At 54.7% G+C, this 16569-nt stretch overlaps 2 protein-coding genes across 2 annotated transcripts; both read right to left on the reverse strand.

The window, feature by feature from the left end:
• Window positions 1-5084: 5084 nt before the first annotated feature.
• LOC146593554 (E3 ubiquitin-protein ligase PHF7-like) lies at window positions 5085-8733 on the reverse strand. Its single transcript, XM_085309111.1, has 9 exons — window positions 8694-8733; window positions 8132-8223; window positions 7532-7633; window positions 7117-7241; window positions 6387-6549; window positions 6192-6298; window positions 5928-6041; window positions 5450-5568; window positions 5085-5257 (listed from the first exon to the last, which is right to left on the reverse strand). The coding sequence occupies exons 1-9, from the start codon at window positions 8725-8727 to the stop codon at window positions 5085-5087; spliced, it is 1029 nt and encodes a 342-aa protein (XP_085165237.1). The 5' UTR covers window positions 8728-8733.
• A 3114-nt stretch (window positions 8734-11847) lies between these two features.
• LOC146593555 (E3 ubiquitin-protein ligase PHF7-like) lies at window positions 11848-14419 on the reverse strand. Its single transcript, XM_085309097.1, is given in 7 exon segments — window positions 11848-12020; window positions 12204-12322; window positions 12734-12847; window positions 12950-13056; window positions 13148-13310; window positions 13806-13930; window positions 14228-14419. Coding segments are annotated over 7 exon segments (993 nt in total).
• Window positions 14420-16569: the final 2150 nt, after the last annotated feature.

Raw genomic sequence — 16569 nt, forward strand, 5'->3', positions numbered from 1 at the left:
GCCAGGCAAGACGTTCCTGAGGAGAGGCAGGCGGCCGAAACGTATAAATTACTCCACCCTCAAAAAAAAAGAAAAAAAAAAGAAAGAAATGAAGAAATGATGAGGTACTAAGGTACTATAACTTGCTCCAGGTCAGTACTGAAAGTGTTCTTCCACACCCTCCTCCTCTTATTGCCTACAACATTCTTCTTCAAATTAKTTGACTGTCTGGAAGAAAATGGCCATTTATTTTAAAATAACTTCTTTTTTAGCCTTGATGAAAYTCCTTTTGTAATCATGGTATCAGTTATTCTGAACCACTGATAAAAAATAAAAGGGCTAACATGGAAGAATCTGGCTCATTTATGTTTTAGCTAAATCTTATCTAAAAACATCAGCAGTGCCTTTGTGATGCAGGCACTTAGACTTTCAGTGAAATCTAGGTTTGTAGGAGGCCAGAGCTGCTGTTCTTCTTACTCTGCTAGCTTTTTAAATCGTAGTTATTTACCTCATAGTTATTTGCCTTCTTAGCACTTTAGACTCCTCARAGGCCTGCTAGCTCTTGCTCTGATTCCTGGACAGTCTGGTTAGTAGATAATGTAGCTCTTCACCAGCCAATTAGCCGATGGGCTAGCCCTACAAGATCAATGAAGATAATTATACATATAAAGCAAATAGCTCTGGTCTTTTTTCTTGTCACAGCACCATGCCCATTAAGCCTCGCTACCAACTGATGTCAGAGTACTCTGAGAGTAAGTCTGTGCTGCAGTCAAAGCTGTGACAGCAGCTCATGTAGCTTYAAGTTAGATAGGTGAGGTATCAAAAGCAGTAGCACCACACTAGCTGGAAAACTCACTTGACACCTTGAAATAAATACGAAATATTATATAAATAGGAATAAATATGAAAACCAACTTGTGCTGGTTTTCATGGTGCTATGGCTCCATTACTGCTGGCACCTGATTGCACTAACATAGTTCATGGTGCCTAGCCTGGATTCACTGAGTTCGATGTTGGCATCTGAAGTTAGGTGAGATGATTTCTACACACTGTACTTGTTCTAAGTGCTGAGTTAGAAAACTTAGGTGTATTTCTGTGAGTTGTAATCATACCTTTCACTAYAGTGTAGATACACATCAGAAGGTCTGTTTTTCCATGAATTTTAGCCTGAAAGAATATTGTCATAAAAAGCACAACATTTAGACAGTGTACTAACAAAGGTGATGGAAAAGATGAGCAAAAAGACGAGCTGGTGAGCAGTCAGCCCTGCTGCCCCGACAGGTGCCCATTTAGCAAAGTTCATTAACATGTGCAACGTTAAGTAAGTGCATGACCAATGCCATACATGTAATTGCATTACAAAGGGCCCGAAAACCATGCAAGTAGAGAGAAAGCTAGATTGAGAAGCTAATTGTGCCACTTTGATGACCTGAAAAGGTAAAAGAAGGAACATAAGGAAATGAGTAAGAAGATAGAGGCAAATCTAGGCTGTATTTAACTCTTTATCAACACTTTAATACTGATGACTGCCCACTTTCCTATTTTAACTGTTTATAGTTGTGCTAAAACTCAAAGTTCTCTTATTCTAAAACATCTTATAAAAAGGAAAATATACTAGAATCGTTTTTGTTTTTTTAAAAAAAATCATTTAATTTCTTTCTTTTTTCCCCCCAGTAAAATTCTGCAAGATCTTCTCTAAGAAAGAAGAGATAATCTTAGATATGAAAATATCAGACATAGGTAAAAATTGTTTTCTTCTTCATAAATTTTTCTCTCCGACACTTCCTTTTATAAAAAAGTCCATGATTAACTGTCATTGAATTGGTGACTTCTTTTTGGCTTTGGATACATGACTGTTTGCAACATTGGAGAGAGAGGTTTTMGAATCTAAAAGTTCTTGAGGTGCATTAATGCAGGAGAAAACAATTTTGGAGAAATTCTGAATTGTAGAATCATCACGAAACATCTGCTACTGGATGTTTTCTGATGCCAGAAGCTTTCTGGGAGGGGAGCTTCCCATTGCAATGGATTGTGGAGCTGAACTGACACCCTGGCAGCACTACCTGTGCTGCACAAGTGACACTGAACTGCAGAATGGTTCACAGCGCAAAACAGCAGAGTCCTGAGCAGGATGGCTGAGTTGCCCGCATCCACAGGGATGCACTGAACTAATTAATGTGCTGGAGTTGGGTGGGTCTGGTAAATAAAAGTAGATCAAAGAAGCAAAGGCGTTTATACTGGGTAGTTTACATGTCTTTTCCCAAGAAACAAAACTTAAATGGAAGTCAGCCAGTAAACTGAGAACACAGGGACGTGGAGAAATAGGAAAAATAAGTGGGAAAAGAAGTGAATATTCTCATTTCTCCTCTTTGTGGAATCATAGAAAATGTAGCTGGAGGGCCACATCTGTGTCACTCTTGACATGTTTGCCAAATGTATTTTTAAAATTGCTGACTGACGAAGACTATACAACTTCCCCAAGTGATCTATTCCATTCCTTCACGTCCTTACTAGCACTTTTCCTCATGGCTAGTCCAAACAGTCATAAGTTTATTCTTTTTTGACTTGTTGGCAATGTACACAAAGAACAGATCRTTCCCTGCAGATTTTTAAATATTTGAGGGCTGTCATGTCTCCCCTCAGTCTCTCTTTTATAAACTGAGTAACACCAGTTTTTCAGTCGTTCCTCGTGGATGATGGTTTAATGTGATTCTTCTCACCCAGRTTAGGTAGGAAAGCAGASCRCCCTAGCTTTTCTGCCCTGCAAAAGGAAAAGATGGGCGAATATATCACCACAAGGCCTCYCTGGGAAGTGAGCAGTGTGCCCCATTGCTCCCGGCCTGGCGATCGCCTTTTGTCAGGTATCATCCCCACGGGTTCATGAGCTGCCCTGGGCCTGGCCARCACCAGTAGTTGCCCCTTCCCATGACCCAGGAGCATGTCAGGACGGGAGTCCCTCCCCCTGCAAACGCAGGCTGCCATTTTCTGCGTCCCTGTACAYRCRTTACAAACCCTACACAAACCCTAACACATCCATAAYGTCTGAGGTCCAGATCTTCTCTAAGACTGCAGCTTTGCAGAGGAGRGCTCTTGTCCTACCCGAGGCCTTGATACTTTGGAGTAAATTCACACTCCTGTTAGCTGAAGAGCAGCTGGGAGCATCTGTGCCTGCTGAGCCAGAGCCACTTAGCGGCACTAGGAGGAAGTGGTGAATGTTAGCAGTGGAGGGCTGCARGGGAATGGTGGTGTTCTCCTGCCGGTGAGGGGGAAAGACCTGAGGAGGAGTGGACAGATCAGTTGTGCAGCTGGTTGACACCAGGATTCCAATTTCTGCAGCTGTGGGATCCTCTTCAAGAATGGACAACTACTTAATAGAGATGGGATCCATCTGACAAAGCAGGACAGAACTGTCATTGCTAACAGGCTGGCCAAACAGGAAAGGAACGCTTTAAACTAGGAATGATGGAGAGGGAGAGAATGAAGAACAATCAAATAAGGAACTGGTGAACAGCATTGGCACCCATGGGTGTTGGGTAATGAAAGCATAATGGATCTCTTAATCAACAGAAGGGGGCTGAATCATCCCAAGCATATGCATGTAAATAATCAAGTGCTTGAAAGACCACATTACGGGCAAAGCTTTCGTGCTCATTCTAGGAAGTCAGCAATCCAGGTGCCTCTCTGAAGTGCCTGTACACTAATGCATGCAGCACAGGAAAGAMACAGGATGAATTAGAAGTCTGCATGCAGTTACAGGGCTATGGTTTCATTAGGATCRTGGGGACATGATGGAATAACTCACACACCTGGAGTGCTGCARTGGATGGATACAGACTCTTTAGGAAGGACAATCCAGAAAGGCACAGAGGAGGAGTTGGCCCTTAAGCAAGATAACAGTGGGAGTGTATGGAGCCCTCCCTGCAGACAGGTGAGATCTCAGCTGAGAGCTTATGGGTCAGWCTTAGCAGACAGACCAACATAGGTGACATGGAGGGTGTCTGCTATAGATCACCTGACCAGAAAGAGGTAGATGAGGCCTTCTTCAGACAATTGGAAAAAGCCTCACATTCACAAGCCCTGATTTTCATGGGGGACTTGATCTTTAYAGGAGATTTCAACCACCCTGATATTCGCTGGAGGGACCTCACAGAAGGGCACAAGCAGTCCAGGAGTTTTCTGGAGTGCATTGAAAACAAATTCCTAACATAAATGATTGAGGAGATGATGGGGAAAATGCTCTGCTGAATCTCATACCTAAAAACAAAGAAGAAYTGCTTGAGGATGTGAAGGTCAGAGGCAACYTTGGCCACAGTGACCACAGAATGGTGGAGTTCAGAATCCTGCAAAGCGGAAGCAGAGYAAGTAGCASGATCACATTCCTGGACTTCAGGAGAACAGACTTAGGGCTGTTCAGGGATCTGCTTTGAAATATTCCAAGGGAGAGGGCCCTAAAGATTAGAGGGGTCCAAGAGAGTTGGTTGATATTGAAGATCTCCTCCTCCAAGCTCAAAATTACTCCATCCCAACAAGTAGAAAAACAAAGACAGGTGGCAAGAGAGCTATATTCATGAACAAAGAGCTCCTGAGAAAACTCAAAACAACAACAACAACAACAACAACAACAAAAAGGAAGTGTAAAGGGATAGAAGCAGAGAGAGGTGACCAGAACAGAATACAGAAACACTGTCATCTTATCATGCAGGGATAAGGTGAGGAGAGCTAAAGCCTACCTAGAGTTGAAACTGGCAAGGGACACATAGGACTAAAAGAAAGAATTCTACAAGCACAAAACCAGCAAAAGAAAYATGAATGAAAATGTAGGCGGACTGCTAAACGGGAAAGCCCACCAGAAAGCCACAGCAAAACAYGACAAATTTGATTCTCCTTCTTAAGGCTAACTTGCAACTTCAAGAATGTCATTGCTCTTGCAAAAAGATTACAGTACAATTATCTTTATTCAGAGGCAGATGCAGCATGTTCCCCAAGRTTGGAAGACAGTGTCCCTTCCGCATTGAGGCGGTGCGGGGACCAGTGGCCACAAGGCCCAACCTGCAGAGCTGTCGAGAAGGTGCAGGGTTGGGCTGGGGAYTGGGACAGCTGGCTCTTCAGGGCCGGCTGTAAGGATGTTGTGAGCGGCGCTGTAACCGCAAGCGGCCTGGCCTTCGCTCTGGCCCACTCTGGCCTGCCTGGCTGCTACTTTCAGGAGCCGCCGAGCTGGGGGACGATGCTGGCTGGCTSGTGCTGCTGGAGCTGGCTGTCTGCGGCTGTGCACTGGAGGCTGTGAGGAGAGGCAGGAAGGTCAGAAGCATGGTCCCACATCCCCAAGACAGGAGAGGCCCTGGGAACAGTGCCCTCCTGGGAGCTAAGGGACTCTGCCAAGCCCACCCAGTGCCCCCCCCCCCACAGGCCTGGCCTGGTCCCTGGCTCTGGCATGGGAGAAGCTGTGGGGAAGTCCTCTTTYTCCTCTTACCAGTGCCCAGGCCCGCACAGTCATCACATTCCCACGTGGCAGCGGTGGCCCTCAAGGCAGAGCAGCGGCGGTGGGTGCCCCTGGCAGCGCAGGAGGAGCAGAGGAGCAGGTACCAGGGCCTGGGAAAGCAAAACACACTGGTGGCCATGGCAGCCAAGGCTGGCAGTGACACCAGAGAGGTTGCCTGGGAAAAGTGACCCAAGCAAGAGGGTGCCTGGCAGAGCCCCCTGAGTGGGTCCCAAAAGCCCCAGGCAAACCCTCAGTTGCTTGGAGGACCACGTGGTACATGCCAGCAGGGGCATCCTTCCTGTCCTCGCAGCTCTGCAACCCCACGGCAAAGGGCCATCCCTTTCTCTGTCCCTCCTCCACCRCAGGCAGCCCCCCCACCTCCCTGAGGCCTTCAGACATCTGCCCAGAGCAGGGCTAAGGCACCTGCTTCCATGGAGGGAGCCAGGAAATTGCTGTGCTGGACACTCACCCTGCTTCTTCTGCCTGTTCTCTGCCTCCTGCACAAAGGCACCGGCCAGCATCACAGCGGTTGTGCCTCTGATACAGTTCTGCAAAGGYACCATCTGCCTCCCATGCGGGTTGTCTGCAGGTGAAGCGAAGGAAGGTCTTGAGCCTCCGCTGCTCCTAGTCTAAGGAGCCTCCAGATGCTCCTGGCCTTATGGCCTCCCCTGCTACAACCTAACCCTCATGCCCTTGTCTTGTGGGCATCAGGCAATGGCAGTGGAGAACCAACCTGATGGGGACTCGGATCCCCATGGAAGACATTTCCGGCTGGAATGTCTCACTGTCTTTGCACTGTGGGCACTGGAAGGAGAACAATCCAGCGCGCAGAGCCTGTTTCTGCAAGAGTGTCACAACCAGTGTGAGCCGGATATTGCTCCTTGCTGGGCACCTGCCAGGCCCAAGGGGCACGGGAAGGGCCTTGTACCTGGATGCAATCCCGATGGAACCACGCGTGCAAACACGCAGGGCACACCATTGTGTGGTAAGACAGCTTCCCCTCCACAGGCTCCAGACAAATAAGGCAGGAGGTTTCCCCATCCCAGTGCGCCTGCACTGTTTGTGCCGGGCGATGTTCCCGGCAGAAGGACCTGGGCAGAAGATTTTGGAAGAGGGCACCCCAGTCAGCATGTGCAGAGTCCATCCATGTTCCTGGACAAGACGACCCCACAGGCTGTAGGTGCTGGCTGCTCCCCGGGCAGGGTGCGCATGCCTCTCTTCCCATTCCCGCCTTCCTCCAGAGACTCTCCCACCCATGGGCCCCAGCTTCAGATTCCGGCTGAGGCCCGTGCATCATGCATCTGAGATGGGCCCTGGCATGCTCACACTGGCCCAGAAGGGAACCTTGCCTGCAGAGAGGAGCCTTGCAAAGACAGTGSTTTTCCATCCTGGAGTGAGGAAGGCATCCCCAGCTCCAGGGGTCCGAGAACATGGCACTGCCAGGGCCTTGCAGCCAGCAGATCCTCCCATACTACCCAGCACCCAGAGCAGGGGCAAAGGGACAGCAAGGAGACCGGCAGTCCCTGCCTGTGGCTGTGGCAGGGCTCCTAGAGGGTCACTCCAGGGCACAGCAAGCWGTTGCCTCACCTGCTTTGCCAATGCTAGCTGGAGGGAAAAGGAGGCAGAGGCGGCCCAGAAGGAGGCTCGTCAGCCCTTACCGGTACTGCCCAGAGAACTGCGAGATACAGCCATCTTCGCGGCCACAGGGGAAATGGAAGGTGCGCTTGCAGCCCTTCTGCCGGCATGTCACCGTGGCCCCTCGCTCWCCGCAGACATAGCAGAGCTGGAACAAGCACAGCAGCCCCCCATCAGAGACACGCTCGGGGCCCCCAAGCCTGCCCCACACCTTTGGCAATGCTGCAGGGATGTGGGTTCTTCTGGCTAGTGTTCTGAAGAGCCACCTTGGGGACTGAGGTTTCTGCCTCTGCTGGAGTCTCGCTGCAGCTCCTGGCACTTGTGGAACGGCTGCCTAGAGCTGACAGGAAACCCCCAAACTTCCTTCCCATGGCACATACTGAGCTCTCACAAACCCCTCCTGCCACAAACCTCCCCACACCCCAGCAAGGTCTTTACCTTCCGACTTGCCCGCTTCACCGTCCGCCTGATATCTGCGGGAAGGAACTCGGCGGCTGCCATGTCATTGGGGTATCTCACGGGGAGCCCACTGGCGAGATACTGGAAAACAGAAAAATCCCAAGCTCGTCAGCTCAGGGAGGCATGGTGCATTGCTGGTTGACGGTGCTGAGACACTGGCAGGCCACGCTCCGTTCCCTGGCGCTGCCTGAGCTGCAATGTTCCTGGGCCTTGGAGCTGCTCCGCAAGATGCAGTGCAGAGGCCTGGAGAGATGGGCCAGGCTGAGGGCTGGGAAGGCACTCGTGGGAGTGCCCTGGCAAAGGGCTGGGGGACACTGCCGCAGGCAGCGCTGGCCGGCTGGGCCTTGCTGAGAGGAGCACCGGCCACGCTGGGACGGGCGATGAGAGTCCAAGCAGAGTACAGCAAAGGGTCTCCAGGAAGGGCAGGAGGTGGTGAAGACGAGTCGATACCCACAGAGCTCTCGGGATGGTATTTCCTGTGGCTGCAGACCCAGGCACACCCCCACGCCCCCATCCTGCCTGGCTGCCATGGACATGACATGCTGCTGGGGAAGCTGGACACAACGCAAGGAGACTCACCAGGCAATTCTCRTGGGCGCAGAGACCGTCCCTCTGCCTCTTCGGCCCGTAGACGTCCGGGTCGGAATCGGCCCGGCGACACAGCACGCAAGCTGCACAGGGGAGAGCAAAGGCCACAGCGACCAAAAGCCTCCCTATGGCCTGGGAAAGGGTCCTGCGGGGCTTCCCCCCACAAGGGCTTGCTCCCTCCCGCCTGCCCAAAAATCCTCCAGTACTGACTGCTGCCCCATGGCTGCCCGACAACCCCACGCTGACCCAAAGCAGGCTCCAGCCCCGGCCTCCAGGGCTGCCACGGCCAACGTGCCCTCGCCTTCCCCTTGCCTCTGCCAGCCTCTCTCGCCCCTTCCCATGGCCCCYTCGCTCCCAACCAGCCACGGCCACCATCAGCCTTTCCTGCCTACACAGCCCTGCCCGCGCCCCAGGCCTCGTACCCAGGCCCTGCCGCGGGCACGCTGCCCAGCTCCTGCCTCCCTGCCACCGCGGGCAGCCGTGCACCAGTCGCCACGCAAGGCCTTTGCCCACCGGACACCTGCCGCGCGCTCCCGGCTCGCTCTGCTCTTACCCTCCTCCCTGGCGTCGGGCGCCTTGCGCTTCATGGCGCACACGAGGCGGCTCGACAGCGAGTGCTCTGGGAAAGATCTGCCCCGGCGGCGCCGGGGTCTCCGCTCCAGGCACTCCTTCGCCGACCCTGGGGGAGCAGCGGGGCCGGGGTGACTCCGCAGCCCAGCGCGGCCCAGCCCCAGCGGCCGCGGCGTGCGGCCCCGCGCGGGGCAGTGCCACCTCCCCTGCACGCACCTGTCCCGTGCTCAGAGGCGCCGCCTCCAGCCTGGGGCTGCCCTCGCCCCGCCGCCCTTTTTGTACCGCCGGGCCGCGCGTGTCACCCGCCGCCACTGTGACACGGCACCGCCGCCGGGGTGACACTGACCCCACTGTGACAGGGCACTGCTGCCAGTGCAACACAGACCCCACTGAGACATGGCACTGCCACTGGCATGACACTGACCCCACTGTGACACGCCTCCACTGCCACCCGTGGGGACTGAGGGCAGGAACCAATGCCCTTGGCTGCCCAGGGCACAGGTACCTGCCACTGCTTGCTTGGGTCAGCCCTGACCTTACCCTGCTGACAGGGAAGTGTGACAAAGCTGCCTTTGCCCCCTCTTCCTGAGAGCGCAGCGCACTCCTCGGGGCTGCTTGACAAGCCTCATGCCCACGCCTYGCCAGGCAAGACGTTCCTGAGGAGAGGCAGGCGGCCGAAACGTTTGKATTGCCCTCAGATCTCGTCCCAGACGGAGGACGACCCCTGGAATCAACGGAGAACAGAGTCCTTCCGTCGTTAGCCCTGCCCAAAGGACGCTACGCGTTTCGCCCACACACCTCGCGTGCTCRCTTTCTCTTCAGGTGGACGTTTCCSAAACACGTCCTGCCTAGGCATTTCAGACGTGATGTCTCCTCATTGTCCTGCTTACCGGAGTGACTCTGGTCTCCTCAGTCGCCTGCTGTCTTCCTTGAATTCTGTCTTGTTACCTTGGAGGCTTCAAGCTGAGGCTRGCCCATTGCGTACGAGGAAGACGAGCGGGCCCGGGTCAAGCGCCCTCTCCCTGTTGCGCAGTACGAAGGCCTTCTGCGGCCGAGCGTCAGTCCACCCAGAGCCAAGCATTAATCAGGATCCTCACAGAAGGATCAYACAGGCCCRAAGTGTCTGCACRCAGTGCTCRGGGTCTGCCTCTTTTCTCTCTCACYCTTCCCYGGCTCCTCTGGCTCTGAAGGTKGGGGCTGTCAGTCTGGAGGGCCGGGCGGTGCAGCGAGCTGGCAGCACCGCAAGTCCTTGGGCCTTTAGCAGAACTCTGCTGCTCGTGCTGACGCTTTCTCCCTCATGCTATGACCCCCATTTTGGTCATTCGGAGATGTTTGTAAACAGCCTTGTGCACCTTGCTCTTTCTTTGCTGCTTTTCCACTCCACAGGACTCCCACGCTGGCCACACGTGGTGCGTTTTACGCATGTGAGATACTTGTTCTCTGTTCTCTTGGTTGGCCCTGAGCGTATTCTGTTTCCAGCTCCAGCTCTCCGTTTCTTTAACTGCCCTGTGGTGGCTTGTTTAGAGTRAGGTGGTCTCCAGTGAGAGCCTGTGCCCCATCCCTTATCATCCCATGCCTGTACTCCTCCGTCACACCCGGTATYTCCCCCTCTCAAGTTCCCTACTGTCATAGCAGGCCTCTACTAGACCATTAGGCTCGAGAGTTGAATGTGGCTGCAGAGCTTTGAAGAAAGCCAACCAGGCACAGGCACCTGCTCGGGGAGAGTAACTGCTGTCACAGGTGCAGGAAGGAAGAACGACAGGTAGTCCGGAGAGGGCTCAAGGGGCTGGATGCTAAGCCAGACGCCTTGGCAGGGGGCCATTGCTCAGGCTCTCCTCTCTGGGAGGAACATCCTCAAGCCTGCACCACACACCCAGGGGAGGTGACTGCAGGGGATGAAGAAGAAGTTGGAGCAGGCCTCAGGGCTACGGACCTGTCCAAGGAGGTCACCAAGGGGCCCCTGCGCAAACCCTGCCACATGTAAAGACGAGACCTATCCTGTGAGCCTGACACACATGCCCCCGCATGTGACCCCAGGCCAACAGAGTGGCTGAAGTTCTGTTTTMTGGGTCAGCCACGGCCTCCACCTCCACACAGGGTGCTAATCAACACACCCAAGCGCACACACAGCTTGTGCCTCTGGAGGACTGCAGGCAAAGCAGGAGATGCCAGGGGGGGCTTCTGCACTGATAGAAATTGCCCCTTGGAGAGCTCTGGTGACATTGAGTCAAAGGCATTGCTGTGCCGGTGGCTAGAAGTTCCCCAAATGACAGAAGAGTTGGCATAGGAAGGCATGCCTGGAGACCCTCTGATGCAAGAGCCCTGCTCAAGCAGGGTGTGCTGCAGCAGGTTGCCTGGCACMGTGGCCAGGCAGGTTTCCAATGTCTCCAAGGACACAGACTCCACAACCTCTCAGGGCAGCTGCTTCCAATGTGCCACCAACCCGCACAAGGACAAAGTGCTTCCTTAGGCTCAGGGAGAATTTCCCACGTGCCACTTTGTGCCCGTTGCCTCTCCTCCTGACCCRGGGCACCGCTGAGAAGAGTCTGCCTCCATCTGCTTTACACCCTCCCATCAGATGCCTCTCAACATTGATGGGATCCCTGCAGAGCCTTCCCTTCTCTAAGCTAGACAGCCCCACCTCTCTCAGCCTCTGCTGTCTGTGACCTTGTCTCCCCTTGCTCCGTTCTCACCAGCTGGCCCATTGCCTCAGCAGCGCAGACACCAGCTGGCCAGCTCCTGGGCCACCCTGGCACTTCAGGACTTCAGGGCCCTSRGCACCCAGGCTGCACACCGCAGCTCGACAGCARCTGGACTCTCGGACAAGGCGGACCTYCGTCCCTCCAGCTCACTCGCAACTTAAAGAATGCCACAGCTCTCGTCGCAGTGCTTGAACACGCTTCTCTTTACTGAGAGTCAGAGACAGGGTGGGYYCCCGTGGCTGCAAGTCAGCGTCCCYCCTGGGGGAGGCAGCACATCTGGGCTGCGGATGCAGGCTGGGAGGCCGCAGCAGCCTGCACCGCGCTTCCTCTGGCAGGGGCTGGGGAGCGGTGGCATCGCTCGGGACTGCCATGAGGCCTGACCCGCAGAGGTGCCAAGAGGAAGGAGCCCGCGTRGGCTGGGACAGCGCTGGCTCATCAGGGCCGTCTGTACGGATGTTGGGAACGGCGCCTTAACTGCGCGCGGCCCAGCCTGCGCTCTGGCCCGGTCTGGCCTGACCGGCTGCTGATCGCAGGAGCCCAGGAGCTGGGGGATGACGCCGCTTGGCTGCTACTGTTGGAGCTGGCCGTCCCCGGCTGTGTGCTAGAGGCTGTAGAGAGAGGCAGGAGGGTCAGCAGCATGGCCCCACGTGCCCAGGGCAGGAGAGGCCAGAGCACTGGCCCCCTGGCAGTATAGAGGCTCTGCCAAGCCCGGCCTGAGCACCCATGGGAGGCTCTGCCTAGCCCTGGCTGTGGCCTGGGGGCATCCGGGGCCACCCAGCTTCTCCCCTTACCAGTGCCCAGGCCCGCGCAGTCGTCACACTCCCATGTGACTGCGGTGGGCCTCAAGGCGGAGCAGYGGTGGTGCGTGCCTTTGGCAGCGTAGGAGGAGCAAAGCAGCAGTTGCCATGGCCTAGGAAAGCAAACGGGTTGGTGGCCAAAGTGGCAGCCAGCGCTGCCCGTGACTCTAAGGAGGCAGCCAAGGACAAAGGTACTCGAGCAAGAGGGGGGCCTGGCCCAGCTGCCCGGCCCGGCCTGGCCCCCCGAGTGCCAAGGGCCCTTGCTCCCAGAGCTCCTGGGGAGGCCAAGAGCCTGGGCACAGCCCCCCGCCAACTGGCCACTGCTTGGCACACCGCTTGGCCACTGCTAGCAGGGGCATCCCTCCTGCCCCAGCAGCACAGCATGCCTGTGCAAAGGGCTGTCCCGTTGCCTGTTCTCCTGCCCCCGCAGGGGGTCCATCCCTCTTCCAAAGACCTTCAGAGAGTGCGCAAGACTGGCACTAAGGCACATGGCTAGCAGGGGAACTGGGGCTTTGACGACTTACCCCTCTTCTGCTGCCTCTTCTCTGCCTCGCACAGAAAGACACTGACTGGTGTCACATCGACAGTGCCTCTCATACAGCTCAGCAAAGGCCCCCTCTGCCTCCCAGGTGGGTTGCCTGCCAGGTCGAAGCCAAGCAAGGGATGAGCCTCCCCTGCCCCATAGACTTGTGCCTCTCTTCTGTCTCGTGGGCACAYGGCAAGGGCAGAAGAGAGCCAACCTCATGGGCACTCAGATGCCCACAGAAGACATTTCCCACAGGAAGGTCTCCCTGTCTTGACACTGCGGGCACTGGAAGCAGAAGAAGCCAGCGCCGAGAGCCTGTTGCTGCAAGAGAGGCACGGCAGCATGAGCGGGGCACTGCCCACTGCTGGCCACCGGCCATGACCAAGGTGGGGCCGCGGGAAGGGCCTCATACCTGGATGCAGCCCYGATGGAACCAGGCRTGCCTGCACGCGGGGCACACCAGAGTGTGATGGGAGAGCCTTCCCTCCAYAGGCTCCAGACAGATGAGACAGCAGGTCTCCCCATCCTGCTGCGCCTCCACGGTCTGCTCCGGGCAATGTTCCCAGCAGAAGGACCTGGGTGGCACAGGGAAGAGGTGGGCAAGGTGCCTTTCTGCGCAAGACTATCCCGCAGGCTCTAGAGGCTGGCAGCTCCCAGGCAATGTGTGCATGCCTCTCTTCTACCTCTTTCTGGCCCATGAATCTCCCACCCAAGGGTGCCGGCATGTTCTAGCTGAGGTCCGGGCATCATCCCTCTGTGCTGGGCTCTGGCGTCCTTGCACCAAGCTGAGGACCTGCACTGCAGACAGGAGGCCGGAGCAAGACACTGGCTTTCCAGCCCGCCTTCCTCRGGAGCTGAGCACAAGGGATTGCCAGGGCATGGCTTAGGGCACCCTCCCACTCTGCTCCTGCACCCAGTGGAGGCAAAAGGGGCGCAGAGAGGAGCCCTCCCGACTCCAGCAGGGCTCTTGCAGGGTCCCGGCAGCACAGAGCTAGCTGCCCTCTTGGCCAGGGCTGCCTGCAGGACRACGGAGGCAGAGGCCACCCAGCACGAGCCTCGTCACCTCTTACCTGTACTGCCCAAAGAACTGCGAGGCGCAGCCATCCTCGCAGCCACGCGGGAAGTGGAAGCTGCGCTTGCAGCCCGTCTGCCGGCACCTAATGGTGGCCCCTCGCTCGCCGCAGACGTAGCAGAGCTAGAACGAGCACAGCGGCCCCCCGTCAGAGACATGCTCAGGGCCCCCAAAGCCTGCTGCACACCTTTGGCAAGGCTGCAGGCATGACGGGGGCACTGCTGGCTCACGTGCTGCAGCTCCGCCTCAGGYGCTGGGCTTCCTGCCTCTGCTGCAGCCTCGCTGCAGCTCCCGGGCCTTGCAGGAGCGTTGCCGGCAGCTGATGCAAGACCCCGGGATTTCCTTCCCGCGGCATAGCCTGAGCTCGCACAACCCAGGCCGGCACAAACCTCCCCACACCCCTGCTAGCTCTTCCTTCACCTTCCGAGTTGCCCGCTTCACTGCCTGCCTGATATCGGCCGCAAAGAACTCGTCGGCTCCCGTCTCAGACGTGCGTCTCACGGGGAGCCCGCTGGCAAGATACTGACAAACAGAAAAGTCCCGGAGCTCAGTAGGTCGGGGAGGCATGGCGCATTGCCGGCAGGTGCTGCTGAGACCCTGGCGAGAGGCCATGGCCTCTTGCCCGGCGCTGGGCACGCTGCAGTGCTCGTGAGCCTTCGAGCTGCTCCGCAACAAGCAGCGCAGAGGCCTGGGGGGGTGGGAGGCCGGGCTGCGCTGCGGCCTGGCAAGGCACCGGTGCCCGGGAGCGCCCGGGCGAGGGGCTGGGGGACGCTGCTGCGGGCAGCACTGGGCTGCTGGGCCTCGCTGAGCGGAGCACCCGCCGTGCTGGGGCGCACGAGGAGAACCCGAGCAGAGCGCAGCAAAGGGACTGCGGGAGGAGTTGACACCCGCAGAGCTCTCGGGAGGACGTTGAGACCCAGGCGCATCCCCACGTGCCCATCGTGCCCGGCGGGGCAGGGAGGTCGCAGGCTGCTGGGCTGGGGCACCGGGGGGACGCTGGACGCAGCCCAGGGAGACTCACCAGGCAATTCTCGTGGGCGCAGAGACCGTCCTTCTGCTGTTTCTCGCCGTACAGATCCGAGAAAAAAAAATGGGGGGGGGGGAACGATTGCATTTAGTGGCAATTTTCTGGCACTCTCTGCCTTAAATTCACTATTTGATTTCAGCAACAATAGAGAAGAATCAGAGTATTTCCTCCTCCCTTTTCTCCCACCCATAACCCCTATCAATCTCATGATTGACATCAAGTAGGATTTTCAACAGATTTTTTTTTTACGCTTGTAAAATATCAGCCCTGGATCTGATACAATCTCCTTGGATTTCTCTGCCTTTCTGAGGCGGATTTCTGGGGGAGTGTGAGCTGGAGAAGCAGGTGACATCATTGCTAATACTCCTTTGTGGCAAATGAGCCTGAGAAGTTCTATGAAAAGGCAAAGAAATGTGAGCTGTCAGGCTGTGTGCCTACTTGCAGAGAGGAATTTTATCTGATCGATTTAAAAATGTGTCTTTTGAGAGAGGAGGGGTAAAATATGAACATGGCCAAAGCAGTGAACATGATTCATGAACACCAGATAGATTGTTGTCCAGTACATACAAACCAAGTGCAATCCTAGATTACTGGAAGAACTCATTTAGTAGCAATATTTTGAACAACTACCATCTAGCAACTGGATAATAGCATGATATAAATGAAAGCCTGTTTCTCATAYCTGCCTGAATTCTACTTTAAAAAATTCAGAAGGCAAAACTTACCTTTCTTTCCTTCTTGGGCCCATCAACATATTCCATTGAGCTACCAGAGACTTTGAGAAGCTTTTCCAACACCTAGAGATAGCTGGAGGAAGGTGTCACTGTCTTTGCCTGTTTTTGCAGTCTTACTGTTATCCTGGAGATAGGAACAGATGTAACATAAAGGACACCTTTATCCAGTCATGTAGTTCTGTTAGAGAAATATTGTAAGAAAAACCTTGCAAATAGTTAACAAGACTCAAGGACAAGKGAGAGAGAAAAACAGTACTGCAAAGGATAAGCAGCTCTGGCTAAATAACCTTGATGAAACCACAGCGCTTTGAAGAATGTGAGGRGTAGGTAAGACAAAAACAGCAGAATAACCCAGAAGTGACCTTAGGTTCATTAAGGCTTATTAACATATTAAACTACACAMCCCTAAATGAATAATGAGATGGAAATGACATGATAATGATGTCACCGCCTCTTCTCCACTTCCTATGCTAATTAACAAGAATGTGAAAGTGCAAGCGCAGAGCAATTACCTGATGTAATGAAACCAATAGAAAGATTTGTATAAAGTACTCCCTGGAAAGTGTGTATAAATCAAGAATGAGRGGGGRAGAAGGGGTGCTAGCTTTGTGGATTTACCACCTAGCACCCATCTCTGCGCAGAAATGAAATAAACAAATATCTTGACCCTGTGTGTCTATTAGTTGCTTGCACACCGGGTAACAGAACCCAGATTTTGGGACAACAGTTCCTCTACAAGTAAGCATTGGAGAACTGCTACATGCTAGAGAGGTTGGTCYGTCTAGTGCTGCCAGTATCCAAGACCTCCTGGATTATGACTAGTGAGACTGCGTGGGTCCTATCAACTGTCCTGATCAATGTGTAGCTTCCCCATTTAAAGTATTCAGCTGTAACCCAGGCCCAGCACTGATAACAGCCCAGCTGCCTAACCTTGCCTCACACTGATGAGAAAACTTGCAAGTTATGAGAAAAAAACTTGTAGAAAAAAAGTCAAGCAAAAT

Source organism: Rhea americana, unplaced genomic scaffold, assembly GCF_003343005.1.
Source record: "Rhea americana isolate MKP2758 unplaced genomic scaffold, rheAme1 scaffold_29, whole genome shotgun sequence".
Lineage (NCBI taxonomy): Eukaryota > Metazoa > Chordata > Aves > Rheiformes > Rheidae > Rhea > Rhea americana.